Source organism: Oryctolagus cuniculus, chromosome 10, assembly GCF_051225735.1.
Source record: "Oryctolagus cuniculus isolate XC-2025 breed Fujian yellow rabbit chromosome 10, ASM5122573v1, whole genome shotgun sequence".
Taxonomy (NCBI): domain Eukaryota; kingdom Metazoa; phylum Chordata; class Mammalia; order Lagomorpha; family Leporidae; genus Oryctolagus; species Oryctolagus cuniculus.
This window is the reverse complement of record NC_142876.1, coordinates 45,504,065-45,521,164: the sequence shown is the minus strand read 5'-3', so window position 1 is coordinate 45,521,164 and position 17,100 is coordinate 45,504,065. Positions and strand designations below refer to the sequence as shown.

Genomic DNA, 17,100 nt, shown 5'->3' with positions numbered 1-17,100 from the left:
CAAATGATCAGCAAGAGGTCGCTTGCTCACATACTGCTTCATTTTCTTGACTGTCCCACCTTACATTTTTAGTTCCTATTTTGCACCTCACGTTCTCAAATATTATCTACTTCAAAAGATCCTTAACAACACTACTAGTCGAACAATACCCTATACCTTGTGCGGTTGTGTGAGTGCAGCCTGCTGAAATCCTTGCTTAGTATATACTAAGTTGATCTTTCTGCATATGAAGGTAATTGAAAATGAAACTCGATGAAGGCTGGGATGGGAGAAGGAGTGGGAGAGGGGAGGGCTGCGGGAGGGAGGGAGGTTGGGGGGGGAGCCACAACAATACAAAAGTTGTACTTTGTAAATTCACATTTATTAATGAAAAAAAAAAAGTTTCTTAGCCCCATCAGAAATGGAACTTTCACTGGAGTTAAACATCTTTGTGGGGAGCAACTCGGATTAGACTAGGTTACTGGAATTAAGACATATTCTATGCATCTGCTCTCCCACAATATGGCGCTGGGAGAGGAGTAAACAGCTTCTACACAGCTGCCTCTCGCCAACTTGAGTGATGACCTGCAGGAGCTGATCCTGCTCCTGATTGGAGGAGAGCAGTGTACTCGGCGTGTGGGTAGCAGAGTTGGGATCGGTGGAAGAGGACTATAAAGGAGGAGAGAGACAACATGCACCAGGAACATCTATCTGAAGGAACATCTGAGAAGCCCCCGAGAGAGCCGGCCGGCAGTGTGCCGCTCCCCCGCGGAAGTGGGGAAAGTGGCAGGGGGGCCTGCCCCTCCACGGAGGTGGAGGGACGGCAGCCAACCCGGGAAGGACCAGCAGCAAACCCGGGAAGGGCCGAGCAGACAAAAGAACAGCGCAGGGTCCTGTGTCGTTCCTCCGTGAAGAGGGGGAGCGACACATCTTGTACTCACACTTCCTTACACAGTGAGGATTCGCCAGCTCAGTGATGCCTGTCATTCTGGGGCTGTCATTCTGGGGCATCCTCCATGAACACTTAGGCTGATCTGGGTTACATGCTCACCTGGCAGAACCTCAACTCTGATTGAATCCATCTTTCTATCTACTCTGTACCTGCCTCCAGGAAGCTGAAGATGGCTGGAAAGAAGAAAGGGTGATGCTGAGTAATCTTACTTGAAATTGAATTTGACAAAACTCCCGGCCCACCCCACTGCACTACTACTCTGCTTTACTTTTCAGGTCTCTGAGCTGATTAAGAATTCCTTCCTGCCAAGGCTACCAATGGCTTCCCGTTTTGCTAAATTTCATTTAGTTCTGAAATCTCCTCTAATTCAATTGCTACGTAGCATTTGGCACAGTTCTCATTTCTCCTCGAATTTGGCTTCTGGGGCACCACATGCTCTTCTGTCCTTCTACCTCACTGCTGCCCTTCTCAACCTCCTCTTCTGGAACCCTAAACACTGAGGGGAACTCCTCGCCTCTTTACCTAGTGTCCAGATTGGGCTTTCTCAAGATCGGCACTGTGGACATTCGGGGTGGGGTAATTTGTTGCAGTAGAAGCCTGCCCTGTGCACTGTGGAATGCTTATGGGCATCCCTGGTCTCCATCCATCAGATGCACACATCAGCCTCCGTGCCCTAGTCATGACAATCATGCAGACATTACCAAATATCCCTGAGGGACAAAATTGTTCTTGATTAAGAACCACTGATGGACATAAACTCAACTATACCCCTGGTTTCAAATATCTTCCAGAAGTCAAAAAGCTCCAAATGTAAACCCCAAACCCAGATCTTTCTCCAAGCTCCAGACCTGTATAACAAACTGCCTTCTTGGACTCTTTAGTTGGAGGTCCTATTTATTTATTTAATGTCCGTCTCTCCTCTCAGTCCATCATCTCCATGCAGGCAGGAACTTGGGTATGCACTATGTACCTACAGTGCCTAGAACAGTGCTGGGCTTTTAGGGGCGAGTCAACATGTACGTGCTGGTTAAAGAACTGGAAACTTCCCGCAGCTCATCAATGGTGAGGCAACCAGGCAGATCATTTTAAACATAACGCATTTTTTCTAGAGACAAATTTTCTTTAATTTCACATTTAAGGAATACTGCATTTTAAAATAAAGGTATAAATAGCTCTATCCACTGACTTAAAAATTTTGCTAGTCTTGGAAGAAAAATGCTCTACTCTATGTTATGATTCATTTCAATTTGGACTTGTATTTACCACACATATAGACATAAAAATATTTCCAACAGTAGTTGTGTCTTTCAATTCTCATGATGCAGTTATCAATTCTTAACTGCAAGGGTTTGCTTCAATGGTTAATTCTAATGGTCTAATTGATGCTGTTTCTGAAGTGAAGAAAAGAGGTTGCAATTGTCAAAGGAGGCTTGAAATTTATCTTTTAAAATACTGCTCCTGGATAATAGGTGTGTTTGTGAATAAACATAACTGGTTTTCATTTTTCCTCTCTCTCTCTGCAGGAAGTTATAATCAAACATTCCATTTTTTTATGCTCTCCATACTTCTTAGACAGATGTCATAATCAAATCTACTTTTAATTGAAGAAGACCATGACTGCCTACACTTATTCTTAGCTTAAGCAGTATCCTGCCAACTTTGCCAAAGCTCTCATCAGTTTATTTATTCACTTAGCAGTTTATTCAATAAACATGAACATTTTTCCATATTTCTTTATGCAAATTTTCTGAGGTTCCTATATCAAATTGTTCTCTGAGCAGAATTGGATAATGTCTTAATGATTCATGCAAGCTAGATGTGATAGATTTTAAAACTTTAGCTGCAATAAACTAGAGATATTAAATATTTATGTTTGTAAAACATGGAGCTCAACCCAAATCTTGTTATCTTCATGGATGTTCGCATTTCATACACTCATTTGTGCTTCTGAATTCTTAAATGGCATCTCTAATATAAACATTTTAATGAATGTAATCAATCAGGTTACTCTATATATTAAAAAATTCTATCAAAAGGTTTGTGTTTCAGTATTTTTTTTTAAAGTTAAAAATTCCTTAATTTTTTTTTTTTTTTTTTTGACAGGCAGAGTGGACTGTGAGAGAGAGACAGAGAGAAAGGTCTTCCTTTTGCCATTGGTTCACCCTCCAATGGCCGCCACGGCTGGCACGCTGCCGCCCACGCACCGTGCTGATCCGAAGGCAGGAGCCATGTGCTTCTCCTGGTCTCCCATGGGGTGTAGGGCCCAAGTACTTGGGCCATCCTCCACTGCCTTCCTGGGCCACAGCAGAGAGCTGGCCTGGAAGAGGGGCAACCGGGAAAGAATCCGGCGCCCCGACCGGGACTAGAACCCGGAGTGCCGGCGCCACTAGGTGGAGGATTAGCCTAGTGAGCCACGGCGCTGGCCAAGAAGGGTTTTTGTTTAAGCTGCAGTAACTTTTCTGACTATGGATTATCGTTCCTTCCGTGGCAGATTTTTACAGTTCCTCTAACGCATTTGGGACAACTGTCTCAAAGTAACCTGCAGCTTTCCTGACAAATCTTCGCTCTCTCTCCTGCTAAGAACTGTAGCCCTTTTCTGCTGTTTTCTTAGAACCTTCTGCTACCATATCCACCACTTCCACCACCAGATCCATAACCACCACCAAAAGGACTGCCCGAGCTTCTTCCACCAAAACTGCCCCCTTTCATGGGTCCGTGATTTGATTGCTGTTGTCCACTATAATTACCAAAATTACTGTAGTTTCCACCACCACCAACGTTACCTCCAAAATTTCCTCCTTCATCGTAACCATCATATCCTCCTCCTCCACTGTACCCACCACCTTGGTTTCCATATCCTGGTCCACCACCACCATAGCCTCCTCTGCTGCTATAACCAGGACCACCACCATAGTTGCCACCATCACCTCCAAAACCATTGTAACCACCATCACCTCCTCCATAACTTCCTCTGCTGCCACCACCTCCACCACCATCGCCTCCTCTTCCACCAAAGTTTCCACCGTGGCCAAAATTACCTCCACCACCTCCAAGTTTCCTCCACGATCCATAAAGTTGCCAGATCCCCCTCCACGACCTCTTGGTGATCCAGCAGCAGACCACATCTCTTGTTTAGAAAGGGCCTTTTCACTTCACAGCTATGCCCATTAATAGTGTGGTATTTCTGAACAACGATTTTATCAACTCTATCATGATCGTCCAAAGTTACAAAAGCCAATCCTCTTTTTTTCCTACTCTGCCTGTCTTCCAAAACTTCTATGGTTTCCATCTTGCCATACTTCTCAAAGTAGTCTCTTAAATTATATTCCTCTGTATCTTCTTTAATACCACCAACAAAAATCTTCTTCACTGTTAGATGGGCACCAGGCTTTACCGAATCCTCTCTAGAAACAGCTCTCTTTGGTTCCACAACACGCCCATCAACCTTGTGTGGTCGAGCACACATTGCTTCATCCACTTCTTTAACACAAGAGTAAGTCACAAAACCAAAGCCCCTGGAACGTTTTGTTTGGGGGTCTATCTTTACCACATAATCTGTGAGTGTGCCCCATTTCTCAAAATGTTCTCTCAAACTATCATCTGTAGTTTCAAAGCTCAGACCACCAATAAACAGTTTCCTCAACTGCTCTGGTTCCTTTGGATCATGGCCCTCGATTTTGAGACTGGACTCGCCTCTTCCAACTCGAGTTCAATATGGGACTGAGAGGCTCAGTATTTTTTAAACACTGCTGATTTAAATACAAAATCCACCAATAAAAAGCTGCCTGAAATATCTTTTAAAAATAGTGTAGACAGGGGACGGTGCCGTGGCTCACTTGGTTAATCCTCCGCCTGTGGCGCCAGCATCCCATGTGGGTGCCGGGTTCTAGTCCCAGTTGTTCCTCTTCCAGTCTAGTTCTCTGCTGTAGCCCGGGAGGGCAGTGGAAGATGGCCCAGGTGCTTGGGCGCCTGCACCTGCGTGGGAGACCAGGAAGAAGCACTTGGCTCCTGGCTTCGGATCAGTCCAGCACCGGCCTTTGTGGCCATTTCGGGGGTGAACCAATGGAAGGAAGACCTTTCTCTCTGTCTCTCTCCCTCACTAACTCTATCTGTCAAATAAATAAATAAATAAAATAGTGTATACAAATAATATGTAGTAAAAGACAGAAAGTTATATTTTGATACTGGAGGAAACCTTAAAAGTCATAAAAAATTTTATGCCTTTTACCATTCATTCCAAATGAAATCTTGCTAGAGAAGAGCTTACACACATTAACTTTCTTTTCTAAACAACTTTTTTTTCATTGAGAAAACTCTAAATATGTTTTAAGGAGAGATTTAAATCATATCAAGGTACTAGTGGAATAGGATTTAATTAACTTCTGGCCAGTGAATCTTAAAAATGAACAAGTTCTCACAAATTTTCAATGTAAATGAATGCAAGTGGTCTTAATGTCTTGTGTCCTGGGCCACTGAAGGTGTTAAAAATTACAGAAATGCTTTTGTATATAAGCATGGTTTACTTAGTGAAGGTTTCATGAAGTCTAAAACCTCATCCACCTTAATAATAAAACTAAAAAGAGTAGAACATAGCGGCTCTGGATAACAGAATGACCACGCTTAGCTAATCAACAGGGCACAGCCACTTCTCCAGTGAGGAGTCCGTCTCAGGCATTTCCTTGCTTTCCAGAAGGGTGTGGGTGGAGTGACTCACCCATCCACAAAGACACTATGACGTGCTCTGGGCCAAGATACCTTGCGGTCTGTTTTTCACATTGACTAGATTTCTAAGAAATAAGAACCTTGTCCCTAAATGTTAAAACATCCAGAGAACATGACTTAGTTGGACTTCCTGCAGACATGACGTTAAAAAGAAAGTTTTTTCAATGAATACTTTCTAAAATGCTTCGGTGGAATGGTGAATGTTGCTAAAGAAAATGCAGAAGGTTTTCAGGTTGTCAGATTGGCTCTAGTTGGTGGCATTGCTCCTCAAAATCAAGTCTAGTCAAAGAAGCTCACCCAACCTGTTGACAGGGAGTATACTGTCCCTTTAAAGATGCAAAACAAATGAAGCACAGCAAATACAATTTAGCTTTTCTCTGGGCAACATTCTATAAATCAATTTTCTCTGCATGTATTGAAATAGTCCACTAAGAATGGAATGAATATATTGCTGAACTCATGGCATGCTCTGGAAGTCCCTCCCCCCCTTTTTTTCTTTTTTAAAAATAAATGTTGGCATTTGTTTTTATCATATGCCTGCTGTTCCTAAAAGTGGAACATCCAGCTTCACAAATCTGGCCAAAAAACTGTTACACATTAGGGACTGAAGTCTAAATTAAAAACACAAAACAATTAGACAATGCTAATAAATATGGTACACTGTCAGGGAATCAGGTCAGCTCTTCATTGTATGAAATTCTACCCACAAACACTAACCCATGAGGAAGATGGAACTCTCCTCTCCTGGGAAGCACAGATGCGCACTTACTGTGTACACACAGACTTGGAAGTGAAGTGGGTTTAGAGAGGGTAAATATTTGGTTCTTCAAGAGCTACCTTCACGTTGAATGTTATTTCCTCCATGACGTACACGCGTTCAGGAAATGCTTTAGCCACCTCCTCCACACTGTTGAAATATTGCACTGGCTCCTTTATATCTCGGTCTTGCTCCAGCAGCTTGAATTGCCCTAAAACACATGATAACCGGAAGAGACGTGAGATGTTTTCACTGGACAGCTGTCACTGTGGCGACAGCATCCTCTTTGTCTATGTCAACCCTTCTTTATCAGATTCCTGTTCATTTTTAGTTGTTTTAAAAGTTGGCATGGCAGAAATCTTTGTTAAACTAGAATATACTATATATATGTTTAGATACCAGTTTAAAAATGAAAACAACCAGGTATTTTTCTTTTTGTTTACATTCAGAGACTATTATTAGAGGTCCAAAATCAAACTGAGATGCTTACTTGGTATTTGGTCTTAAAGGTGAAAACTTGGCCAGTGCTGTGGTGTAGCGCGGGTAAAGCCGCCATCTGCAGAGCCAGCATCCCAAATGGGTACCAGTTCAAATCCCAGCTGTTCCACTTCCAATCCAGCTCTCTGCTATGGCCTGAGAGAGCAGTAGAAGATGGTCCAAGTCCTTGGGCTCCTCCACCTGCATGGGAGACCTGGAAGAACCTCCTGGCTTTGGATCAGTGCAGCTCTAGCTGTTGTGGCCAACTGGGGAGTGAACCATCGGATGGAAGACTCTCTCTCTACCTCTCCTTATCTCTCTGTGTAACTCTGACTTTCAAATAAATAAAGAAATAAATAAATCTTTTAAAAAAAGAGTGAAAACTCTGTTGTTCATTTTTTTTTAAATTTATTTGAAAGGTAGAGTTACAGACAGTGAGAGAGAGAGACAGAGAGAAAAGTCTTCCCTCCGTTGGTTCACTCCTCAAATGGCCACTATGGCCAGAGCTGTGCCGATCAGAAGCCAGGAGCCAGGTGCTTCCTCCTGGTCTCCCATGCGGGTGCAGGGGCCCAAGCACTTGGGCCATCCTCCACTGCATTCCTGGGCCACAGCAGAGAGCTGGACTGGAAGAGGAGCAAGTGGGACTAGAACTCGGCGGCCATATGGGATGCCGGCGTTGCAGGTGGAGGATTAACCAAGTGAGCCACAGTGCTGGCCCCCCATTTTGTTTTAACAGTAAATTGTTACTCAGTTGTAAAAACACCTGCACATAGTAGAAGCCTAAAACCAAGGCCCAGTAAGCTGGTAGAACTAATATTTTTTAAAGTTAGTATTTAAACATTTTTAAATAAAGTAACATACCAGACTCCTGGATTTCACAGAATTGATATTCTTGGTTTCATTTTATTTTTATTTATTTTCATATTACTTGAAAGGCAGTTACAAATGCACACAAACAGACACACACCCACACAGATAAGAGTGATCTTCCATCTGCTGGTTCACTCCCCAGACGCCTGCAACAGCCAGGACTGGGCCAGTCATAGGCAAAGAGAACAGAACTCTGGGTCTCCCATGAGGGTGGCTGGGACCTAAGTACTTTAGCCTCCACCTGCAGTCTCCAAGGATGAGCATTAGCAGGAAGCTGGATCCAAAGTGGCACGGCCAGGGCTCAAATCAGATACTGTGCACCAAACATTCTAATGTTCTTGGCTTTCATAGTGTGCGGGCAATGTCAGGGGTTCACGAGCTGCTGTAAAGTGGACACTACTGAGGCACAATGAGAAGGATTAGCAGAGAGGCTGGCTGTGGAGTGAGCGCCATGTGCCTGCCTGCCTTTTATTGCTGTGCATGGAATTCATGTGAGAATATACTATCATAGTATCCACAGTATGAGAGATTTGTGAAGAACTTGAATGTATCCTTAAAAATGTCAAGGATCTATTATGTTGTTTACACCATATCAATATGTATGACACTGCTGCTACATTCTGGAGCAGTTGTGTTTAGAATAAAAGCTCGTATGCAATCAAGTCAAGGACACAATGCTTCTTAGCAGTTATTTTCTGAATCCTGTTTACAATCCTGTTTGAGAAACTTAAAAAGGATTCAAAGCTATCAGAGGCAGATCTCGGCATGTTTCCATCCAATATCAGGCAGACATGGGGAAACTTTCACTCATAATCTCAGGCTGAAGTGCTGTTCTAGACACCCAGCACAGAACTGACATCCCAGCAGGAAATAGATAATAATTACAGTAACTGAGCAGTGTGTAGGATGTCGGAGGGTGACAGGTGCCACTGAAAACAGGCCAGAGCAGGGGGATGAGAGTGCAGGATGACCAGAGCAGGTGCTGCTGAGGTGACCTTGGAGGTAGGTGAGGCAGCAACATACTTGGGAGATAGGGGTGGAGTTCTCCTAATTTTAAACACAGGAGACTTCCTCTCGTAAAGAGCCTCAGCTGGGTGGGCACCTGCATGGCATGCTGCCAGCATGGCTGGTGTGAGGTGAGTATGGGATGACAGAGAAGACACAGAGGTAAAAGGTAGTCAGATCATTAGGGCTGATAGGGAATTGTTTGCTCTCCATTAACAGTGGAGATGAGGTGATTTAACCGATGCTACAGAGGATACCTGTGGTGGTTATGTTGAGAAGAGGCAGAGAAAGCAGTGAGGAGGTATGAGATGGCAGGCATGGAAGCCATGAGAAAGTGCCAGGAGTCTGCCCTGCACAACTGAAGGTTCAGAGCTGCCATGAACCGAGTCAGGTTTGAGGGGTAGAGGGGGCATCGGGGTTCAGTTCGAGATGTCCACTGGACCCACAAATGGAGAGATCCAAAAAGTTCTTAGATGGACATATAATCTGGGAGGCAAGGTGGGAGGTCTGGCTGGAAATAATCAGCTGGGAGTCATCAGCACACAGATGCTATTTAAAGCTATGCCACTGGGGCCAGCGTTGTGGTGCAGGGGGTTAAGCTACCACCTGCGATGCCAGCATTGCATATGAGCGCCAGTTAAAGTCCTGCTGATCCCACTCCCTGCTAATGCACCTAGGAAAGCAGCAGAAGATGGTCCACATACTTGGGCCCCTGCTACCCACATGGGAGACCTGAATAATGTTCTTGGCTCCTGGCTTTGGCCTGGTTCAGCCTTGGGTATTGCAGCCATTTGGGGAGTGAACCGGTGGATGGAAGATCTCTCTCTCTCTCTGTAACTCTGTCAAAATAAATAAATAAATAAATAATTTTTTTAAGCCATGCCACTTTAAGGATGGTGATTTGGGGCTTGAAGGTAGGCAGACAGCAAAGAGAGCTTTGTATCCCAGGAGACTGAGATGGACTGGTCAGGGGAACGAGGCAAATGAGGAAGACATGTGTCTTCTAAGCCAGGACGCTTCAAGAAGGAAAGCAATGCAAAATGCTAACAGGGCACCGAAATGTGACTAAGAACTGTGAGATTTAGCATCTTGTACTGAATTAGGGACTTTGATAAGAGCAGTGGAATGGCTGGGCCAGAAGCCTGATAGACCCCAATTCAAGGGAGCCCAAGGAGTGGGGTTTAGCCCACTGGTTAAGATGCTTGCATCCCACACTGGAGTGCCTGGATTGGATTCACGTCTGCAGCTCCTACTTTCAGCTTCGTGCCAATGCAGACCATGGGAGGTACTATGATTGGGCCCAAGTGATTGGGTTCCTGCTACCCATATGGCAGACTTAGTTCCTAGCTACTGGCTTTGGCCCAGCCCCAATTGTGGTAGGTGTTTGGGGAGTAAATCAGTGGATGGGGGAGTGCTTTCTCTCTCTCTCTCTCAAATACATAAATCAAATTAAATTAAAATAAGAGGTGACAGAGAAGGAAGAAATCAAGAATAAGAATGAACACCAGGCGATATTTGGAGAGTTTTGCAATAAGGGGAAGAGACATGGAGTTGTAGGTGAGGCTGGAAGCAGAAGTGGGATTCAGGGACTGCTTTCATTCTCCCTAATATGATCGGAGAGGTAACAGCATGCGTGGGTGTTGATGGAATGACCAACAGGGAGAGGCTCATGATGGGAGGGGTTACTGGAGCCCTGCCACTGAGCAGGCAGAGGGGCTACATCTAATGCTGGAACAGAGGAGCTGCCTTGAGACAGGAGCACAGGGAGCGCCTCTTCAGTCCCCTTTTATTGCCACAAAGTTTTCAGCCACAGTTGGAAGGAAAGCATCAATTGAGAGGTGTTAGAGCGCTAAGGAAAGAGGAGAGGACTGTAGAAGGCCCCATGAGAGTGAGTAACTGCTGAGGTTCACGGTCATGGGTTAAAAACAAAACTAGAGGGTGGAGCTGTGGTTTTCTCCAGCTAAGGTCAGATGTACAGGCACCAGCACTAAGTAGGCAGAGATTTGGATTCAGCCAAGGCTATGGAACTGCTAAGTGAATGTGACAAGCCAGAGGGGCAATGCAGTCAGGCTATGTGCAAGGGACTGATTATGACAGGGAACATAGGCTGGGGAAAGAGGGACCGAGATCTTGGATGGGAGTGAAGAGGGACAGTGAAAAAAAGTAGTGTGATCAATGGATTGTGGGCTGTGATGGAGTAGGTTTTTTCACTCTGGAGGAAGAGAGCTCAAAATCCAGGCAGAGGAGAGTGGCCTAGTTAAAAAATCTTGCCCTGAATGCTGTCCATAATCTCAAGAAGTCCTTTCCAGGAACTGATTCAAGTACAGAACAGATAGATAGATAATCACTGGAAATTTTCTTCCAAGACAAAACAGACACTCCTTTGGCATTGCAATGTGATCTACCTGGTGCAAAAGCAGTCAACAGTGGAATTAAAATGTATAGGTCCATCTGGTTAGAACTTCTGGAATCAGTGGACAGAGACCCCAGATATTTGCCAGAATTTCCATTTATCTGTAATTGTGATTTACATTTTCTAATTTGTTAGATGAGTAAGAAAGGCAATTGTAGATTTGGAACCTGTACACAATTCAAGCCAACGACCATGAAACCAAGTAAAGTTTCATGAAGACCTGCAGATGATATCTTTTCAAGAGTATGAAACAATTTATTTTAAATTTGTGATTAATATTTTAGAAAAATTTTCCTAAGATGGAGGGATTTGTATGTATGCCAGACACTCATTAAGTGGTTGGCAGATACTAAATCTCTAATACCAGGAATTATCTAAAAGCTACATGCCTACACTAAATTCTGCTGTCCTTTCAGAAATGTATATGCAGGCCAAAGATATATTCTTCACTGTACCCTAATATTATTCTCTACTATGTCAAATGAGACATTACCTTAAGTATCAGTCTTAACAAAAATATAGTGCAAGCCACTTACACAGTTACATATTTTCTGGCAGCCTCATTTAAAAAAAAGGGAAAAAAGTTAAATTAATTTTACCAATGCTTTATTTAAGTGAACACACCTAAATTAATATAAACACCATCAATGCATTGCATTGTTCTTTCTGCCTCGTTAAGTCTCTTAAATCCGGTGTAAGCTTTACGCTCATGGACCACTGCCATCTGGACAAGCTGCATTTCAAACTCTCCCAGCCACATGTGCCTGGTGGCTGCTGTGCAGGCCAGGGTAGGGCCATGTGACTGCAGACACTGCTCCAGTGCTTAAGTACAGGAGCCTATGGTGGCGCCATGCTAGAGAAACGAAGTGTCTCCTGACAAAGTAGAATGTTTTCTCCCACAAGGAAGGTGTAGAACTCTTTTTTTTTTTTTTTTGTCCTATCTGCCAGGATGACTGAAATTTTGGTTCAAACAGCAGAGCCTCAGTTTCTTGACAGAACCAACTCTATCCTCTCTTCTTTCACCTTCAGTGCTCCCTCTGTAAGCATTCTTCAGTGACTTTCTGAATGTGTCCAGGATCCTATAATATTGCATTTTGGTAAATGGACCACATGAATGATGGTGTTTGGTGGAGCCATGGCACATTAGTCTGCACAGTCATTTGTGTCTGTCCTCTCATTGGCCAGGAAGACGTCAGAACCAATGGTTCTGTTAGCCTATGAAACTTTGATGTACCCAGAGGAGAGAATGAGAAAAAAAGCAAAGCAACCCCTGAATATGACCAAATGCTATAAATTTTAATGTCTGAAATTATATACATATATTTTCAGGGTATTTTCACATGGGTATCAGTGACCCAACTCCTTTTTTTAAAAAATTTATTTATTTATTTATTTAAAGATTTATTTATTGTTGAAAGGCAGAGTTACAGAGAGCCTGAGGCAGAGAAAGAGAGTCTTCCATCTGCTGGTTCACTCCTCAGGTGGCTGCAACAGCTGGGGCCGAGCAGAACTGAAGCTAGGAGCTAGGAGCTTCTTCTGGTCTCCCACGTTGGTGGAGAGGCCGAAGGATTTGAGCCATCTTCCATTGCTTTCCCAGGCCATAGCAGAGAGCTAGATTGGAAGGGGAGCAGCAGAGATTTGAATCGGCATCTATAAGGGATGCCAGCACTGCAGGAGGCGGCTTTACCCGCTTCGGCACAGCGCCAGACCCTATTTATTTATTTGAGAAGCAGAGTTACACACAGAGGAAGGGAGAGACAGAGGGAGACAAGTCTTCCATCTACTGGTTCACTCCCTAAATGCTCCCACAACTGGGTCTAGGCCAGGCCAAAGCTAGCAGCCAGGAGCTTCTTTTGGCTCTCCCACATGAGTACAGGGGCCGCAAATGGCTGCAATGGCCAGAACTGGGCTGATCTGAACCCAGGAGCAAGGAGCTTCTTCTGGGTCTCCCACATGGGTATAGGGGCCCAGGTACTTGTGAAAACTTCTGCTGCTTTTCCAGGCACCTTAGCAGGGAGCTGCATTGGCAGTGGAGCAGCCAAGACTTGAACCAGTGCCCATATGGGATGCTGGCGCTGCAGGCGGTCAGTGACTTTACCTGCTATGCCACAGTGCTAGCTTCCAAATGTCTTCTTAAGGTAATGTTTTTCTCTTCGGACTACTGAACATTTATTTATTTATTACTAAGTCTTTACCTTTAGGATCTAACTAAACTGTGTCATTGCCCGCACCCCTCATCTTGAGCAGCTATTACAGTAAATGTGATTAAAGCCAGACATGAATGGCTTTAAAGATTAGAACCAACATTAGCTGACAAAGAACTACTTCCAGCTAAATCACTATAAATGTGTTTAAGTAAAAAGGGGGCCATTGGGGTTTCAGACTGAAAAAGATCCTCATCTTTCATCTCACACACGCTAACTTGGCTGGAGTGTTGCCAAATGGAAACAGGGTCCCTATTATACCAAACACCCACTATCATCCACTGTTCACACCCGTGTTCCACGCCCACCCCATCCTACTAATGCTCCCAACTCAGTCATTCTCTGATATGCTGGGCCTGCCAACATAGGAGCTCTCGTAGGTGTTCTCATTGATTCAGTCTTTCTTAGGAGGCTGACATGGCTGGGTAGCAGTTGAGGTCTGTCAGATGATGGATCAAATCAGACACGTGACGGATACCCAGTGATGGCAGGACTGCTGGGATGCACTTGCTTCAGATACCTACTGTACATTTTACATCCACCATCCACAGACTCAGAGTCTGCTAAGTTCTGCCTTCTGGCCTACTGGTAGGCTCCACCAGCAAAACGGTGCAAGACACGGAGCCAAATTCTTTTGCTGCGGCCACTGCTGACACCACCAGTGCACAACATAACATCACATCTGAACACTGGGTCACAGTACACATGTGACTTCTTCTTGCATGGGATTGGCAAACTTGTTCTCTAAATATTTTAGGCTTCATGGGATAAATGGTCTCTACTGCGACTACTCAGGCGGCCACAGACAACACAGAAATGAACAGGAGCAGCTGTGTTCCAACTGAGCTTTATTTACAAAAACAAGCAGGTCATACCTGACCTCAGGCCATGGTCTACCCATCTCTGTCCTACAGGAAGGAATAGAAAGACAGGACGTGAGAAATGTAAACGACCAGTCCTAAACACTGCACTGGGGTCTCTTAGGAGGTACCTGCCACCACATCCTGTTGTCCATGCTTTCCTTTACTTATTTTTTCTGTTTTCCTTTAAATGGGAGTCTACAATCAATAAGGATCCAATCTAGAAGATAACTTGTATTAGGAGAGTGGTGCAAATAACCAGAAAATACCAGTGCTTACATTTTCTCACTATGCTTGGCAAGACCAAATCTCTATGAACCGTCACTTAGCTTCTACTCTTTTATAAAAGTGTGTGACATTCTCAGATTAGTCAACTTTGAGTACTTTGGCAATGATGCTGGGCTATTGTGTCACCACGTTTTCTGTAACTGCTATGGCCCAGAATCCCCAACTTGTCAGAGTCAAAGCCTGGAGAAAATCTAGAGTTAAGAGCCAGTCCTCTGCCAAAAGTGAAATCAATTTACATAACACATATTCCCACAACCCCCACATGGAGGAACTAATTTTTTAATAGACCATTTCACAAGTAACAGAGTCTTTTGTGCCACCAAATAAAAAACATGTGGAGATTGTGGAAACATCTGTTCTGGGATGTTACTGTCAGACTCTGTTCTTGGAGAGGGAGGAAGCTGCATTGTCCTTCAACAGCTTTGATGATTTCATAAAAACGTCTGCCGTCGTGAGAGCTGTTCCTTCTGCCGGTCCCTGAAACTCCCAGGAACTGATCAGCAACAAGGCCAGGCTCACCCATTACAGTTTAAATACATTTAAGAATGTCTGACAGGAAAAGATCGAGGCTGGATTTCATGATGTATTTCTAATTGTCTCATCATTAATGTAGATTAAAAAAAAGAACTGCCATCCAGAAAATATCCACTTTTTTTGCATGTCCCTTGAGATCACTGCAGTAATTTACCAGGCAATGGGTAAGCACTTAGCTCAGCTAAGGGGCTCCAAATTGTTCCTTCCAAATCTATGTTTCCAGCACCTGTTCAAGGGTAAAGGAGCCCCATTCTACCACAACACACTCTCCTGTACTTAGAGAGGAAGATCCCTTGTCAGAAACAAAAAACAGCAACAGATTTTGCTAATGAAGACGCGAGAGCAACAAAACTGAGATGCATGGAAATGACAGGGTGAGCTGGAGGCGGTGGAATTCAGGTCCACTGAATTTGCCACTGCCTGAGAAGTTATGTCCAGTGGCCAGTGGAGATCCATCCTTGTCATTGGCAAAGGTGGGGCTCCTCGTGATTTGTGCCTCGCTGGTCCCCACCACTGCTGGCAAGGGGCATGGCTTGTGCTAAATCCTCTTTTACAGCCCAAGTTTTACTGTTCACCTCCCTTTATCACAGTGGCCTACTTTATGTGTGTAAATAAAAAGAAATGCATTGAGAACCCAGGCCTGCAGTATCCATTTGTGGGCCCATAACTCAAGTGCATAATAACATTCTGGCATCTCCTTCATTGCCAGGGCAGAAAAACGCTGCAGAAAATCATTCCAAGTGGTAAGATAGGAAACCAAGCAAGAACAACCAAAATGGCACCAGAATACCCAAGCACCTGGCAAATGTCTAAAGTGAGCAAAAAGATGAAGAAAAGGGAATCCTGGAATGTTGAAGATGCTGTGAAGGGAGGTGGAATAAAGTAGGTGCTTACTGAATGAATGAACTTATCTTCTCTTACCCTTCTAGACATAGGCCACTGACGTTAAGTTTGATGGTTTTAACTCAATTGTACAAATTAAATGGATAATTAATTTTAAAAGCAAAAGATACAACATATGTTTAATTAATGAATTATTTTGGGGGGAGGGGAGAACAAGAGGGAAAATGCTCCCATCTGCTGGTTCACTCTTCAAATGTCTGCAACATCTAAGGTTGGGGCAGGCTGAATCTAGGAGTCAGGAACTCAATCCAGGTCTCCCATGTGGGTGGCAAGGATTCTACTACTTAAGCTATCATTGTTGCCTCTCAGGGTGTGCATTAGCAGGAAGCTAAACTCAGGAGTGGAGCCAGGACTCAAACCCAGGTGCTCCAAGGTGTGATGCAAGAGTCTTAAAGCGCTAGGTCAAACACCAGCCTCAACATGCATTTTAAGTGGCTCAAAAACTAGACCTTAGAAGCATTAAGCCATTTCTATATGTGAAGCACTTCAATTATCAATTGACACGAACAGCAAACTAGCTGCCATTTTTTGAGATATAGATAAACCTGGGCAGAAATTAAGATCTAACATCAAAAACACTTGTATTTTTATCTGATGCCTGTGTGCAGACTAGCGTCTCTATCGCTACAGGACTGAAATGCACTAGCAGTATTTCCAGGTAAAAGATATGCACTTTGTTAATTTGAACAGCAGCAACAAATACATTGCCTTTGTGAAAGTTTATGGAAATGTTCACTTCCACCAACAATATGTGACAACTCATTTAGCTAAACCTTTCATATCTGCGAATGCTACCTAGTTTGCTTTTTCATAAAAAAAGTTTAAAAAATTTCTTAATATATGTGATTACCAACATTCTGCTGAAAAATTTATTTATTTTTTTAGAAAGAGTTACAGAGAGGGAGAGGAAGAAGCAAGGGGGTCGGGGAGAGAGGTCTTCTAACCATTGTTTCACTCCCCAAATGGCCACAATGGCCAGGGCTGGCCAGGTTGAAGCCAGGAGCCAGGAGTTTCATGTGGGTCCCCAACAAGGTTCCAGGGGCCCAAGCACTTGGGCCATCTTCCACTGCTTTCCCAGGTGCATTAGCAGGGAGCTGGATTGGAAGTGGAACAACCAGGACTTGAACTGATGCCCA

The 17,100-nt window shown here is 44.0% G+C and overlaps 1 protein-coding gene and 1 pseudogene across 4 annotated transcripts in view; both read right to left on the bottom strand.

Moving 5' to 3' along the window:
* GAREM1 (GRB2 associated regulator of MAPK1 subtype 1) overlaps nucleotides 1-17,100 on the bottom strand; it is a 246,699-nt gene that overhangs the window by 45,683 nt on the left and 183,916 nt on the right. For all 3 annotated transcript variants that reach the window (XM_008261187.5, XM_002713492.6, XM_089305202.1), the window contains exon 3: nucleotides 6,491-6,621. In XM_008261187.5, the coding sequence (XP_008259409.1) occupies nucleotides 6,491-6,621 (131 nt within the window). The remainder of the gene's footprint in view (nucleotides 1-6,490; nucleotides 6,622-17,100) is intronic.
* LOC108177161 (heterogeneous nuclear ribonucleoprotein A3-like) lies at nucleotides 3,534-4,640 on the bottom strand (annotated as a pseudogene). Its single transcript, XR_016214596.1, has one exon. The product of XR_016214596.1 is annotated as a heterogeneous nuclear ribonucleoprotein A3-like (transcript).